This window comes from Cynoglossus semilaevis, chromosome 18 (assembly GCF_000523025.1).
Source record: "Cynoglossus semilaevis isolate Cse_v1.0 chromosome 18, Cse_v1.0, whole genome shotgun sequence".
NCBI lineage: Eukaryota > Metazoa > Chordata > Actinopteri > Pleuronectiformes > Cynoglossidae > Cynoglossus > Cynoglossus semilaevis.
The window spans coordinates 563,424-565,903 of NC_024324.1; the positions used below are offsets into that span (position 1 = coordinate 563,424).

The 2,480-nt window shown below is 50.3% G+C and overlaps 1 protein-coding gene across 1 annotated transcript in view; it reads right to left on the reverse strand.

The window, feature by feature from the left end:
• Positions 1 to 2,480, reverse strand: part of LOC103393799 (regulating synaptic membrane exocytosis protein 2-like) — a 28,752-nt gene that overhangs the window by 1,566 nt on the left and 24,706 nt on the right. The window contains 5 exon segments of the mRNA XM_025065327.1: positions 43 to 197; positions 301 to 485; positions 629 to 763; positions 969 to 1,066; positions 1,566 to 1,588. Coding sequence (XP_024921095.1) covers positions 43 to 197; positions 301 to 485; positions 629 to 763; positions 969 to 1,066; positions 1,566 to 1,588 — 596 coding nt within the window.

A 2,480-nucleotide genomic window follows, 5' to 3' on the forward strand; every position in this document is an offset into this window, starting at 1 on the left:
AGAATCAGGTGAGTGAAGGAAACAAACAAAATAACAAATAAAGAAAACAACTTCTTCCTACGCTCCAGGTTTGGGGTCTTCAGCGTCGGGGTCACGGCTCGGTTGGCGAGTAAAGCGAGACTTAAACTCAACAGCCAATCCCGTCTCAACGCTCCTCTGGACAGGAAGTCTCACCACTTTCTTCTTCTTCTCTTCCTCTGTGGGGCCACAGAGAGGAGGGGAGTTTAATGAGCGACACTTCCTTCTCCTGCCTGCAGGGTGCAGTAAACCTCTCACACACACACACACACACACACACACCTTCAGGGTTGAGCTGCGATGCACTCTGGCTCTTCTTTCCCAGTCCCACCATTCCCATCATCCTCGCTCCAAAACTGGAACGTCGCTTCTTATCGTCGTCGTCGTCGTCGTTTCTGCCCAGTGAGCAAATTTCACCGCCGACGCTTGAGGACTTCGTCAGAGGAGCGCCCGATATGGACGCTGGCCTGCAGGGGGCGAGAGACACAACTGGATCTGTCAATCATCAGGGCGGGGCTTGACTAACAACAACACTCATGTGATTGGACCTTCAGATCACGGCACTGACAGGATGTGGGTGGCGGCTAACTCTACGTGGTTCAACCCTTACTTTGAAGGCTCCTCCTCCTCCTCCACCTCCTCTACTGATTCACTCTTTTGCATCAGTGCAGCGCCCTCTGGTGCTACACCTGCCGACTCCTCTGATTCCTCCCCCAACGATTGGCCTTGTAGAGCCTCCCCCCGACTGAATTGGCCAATAAAAGGAGAGAACAGAAGCATGCCAACAGGAACATGCAGGAAGCAACATGCTAACATGCTAACATGCTAATGTATTAGCTGACAGTAAAACAACATGGTGGACGTAAAGTAGACGGAAACTGAATGTGAAAATAATAAAACACAGAACAACAAACACAGCATGCTACTCTCTGATTGGCCCTTTACTTTACCTGATTTTACGGATAGGCCGAGTCTCCGACGCATTAGACATGGCTGAAACTTCACTGACGTCGCTGTCGGATGATTTAAAAGACAGACTGTCTCTCATCTGGACACAAACAGACAGAACAGGACGAGTCAGCTGGTCTGTACTACCAAAGATGGTAGCTAACGTTAGCTCTGGTGTCTGTCCCAGGACTGTCGTAGCTAACGTTAGCTCTGGTGTCTGTACCAAGACTGTTGTAGCTAACGTTAGCTCTGGTGTCTGTCCCAGGACTGTCGTAGCTAACGTTAGCTCTGGTGTCTGTACCAAGACTGTTGTAGCTAACGTTAGCTCTGGTGTCTGTCCCAGGACTGTCGTAGCTAACGTTAGCTCTGGTGTCTGTACCAAGACTGTTGTAGCTAACGTTAGCTCTGGTGTCTGTCCCAGGACTGTTGTAGCTAACGTTAGCTCTGGTGTCTGTCCCAGGACTGTCGTAGCTAACGTTAGCTCTGGTGTCTGTACCAGGAATTGTGGTAGCTAGTGTTAGCTCTGGACTGTTGTAGCTAACGTCAGCTCTGGGGTCTGGACCAGGACTGTTAGCATTAGCTAAGTGCAGCGTTCTCACCTTGGATGGATCCTTCATCACACCTGTGGAGACAGAGACACAGTGAGTAAATGTACAGAACTGTGAGGTCACTGTGACATCAGCACGACAGGTGGTGATGTCACAGACTGTGATGTCACTGGAGCCAATGGATAAACACTCAGTGACATCACAGTTCACCTCCTTCTCCCTTCACACACACACACACACACACACAGATGGAGGGAGATGATTGGCTGTGGAGACCCCTGAAGGGAACAGCCAATCACGACTAATCGTGATTAGTCGTGATTAGTCGTGATTAGTCGTGAACACCCTGGTGATTAATCCACCACTGACGTTGATTGACAGCCCTAATATATAAATACATATATATGTGACAGCCAGGACACTCACCCAGTACTAATGGGAATTCCCCTGCATACCACAAGAGGGAGCTCAAGTACCACAGGTGGAAGTCACCCTACAGGTTGAGAACCACTGATCTAGACCAGGTCACTGTGGAGTCGGGCTGTGTCCCAATCACTGGACTGCATCCTTTGAGCGTACGGCCTGGAGATAGACCTGAATTTGTCAGTGCCCTGCAGACCTGGGACAGACCTACGTGGACCAGGTCCATGTGGACCAGGTCCATGTGGGCTACAGCCAATAATTGGGACACGGCTGAAAGTAATGCAGACTCAGACCAGGAAATCCAAACCGTCTCCAGCTAATCAAGCTGACAAACACTCATGGTCTACAGACTTCCTGTCTACTGGTGGGCGTGGCTAACACGCTAACAGTACGTTACCATTGGCCATTTTCTTTTGCTGGTCCTCCCATGTCACTTCTACATCAGATGGAGAGAGGTGATTGGTCAGACCACAACAACACCAGCTGACGGTAAATCACACCAGAGCACATAAACCAGCAGGGGGCAGACCCCCCCCACCTGGA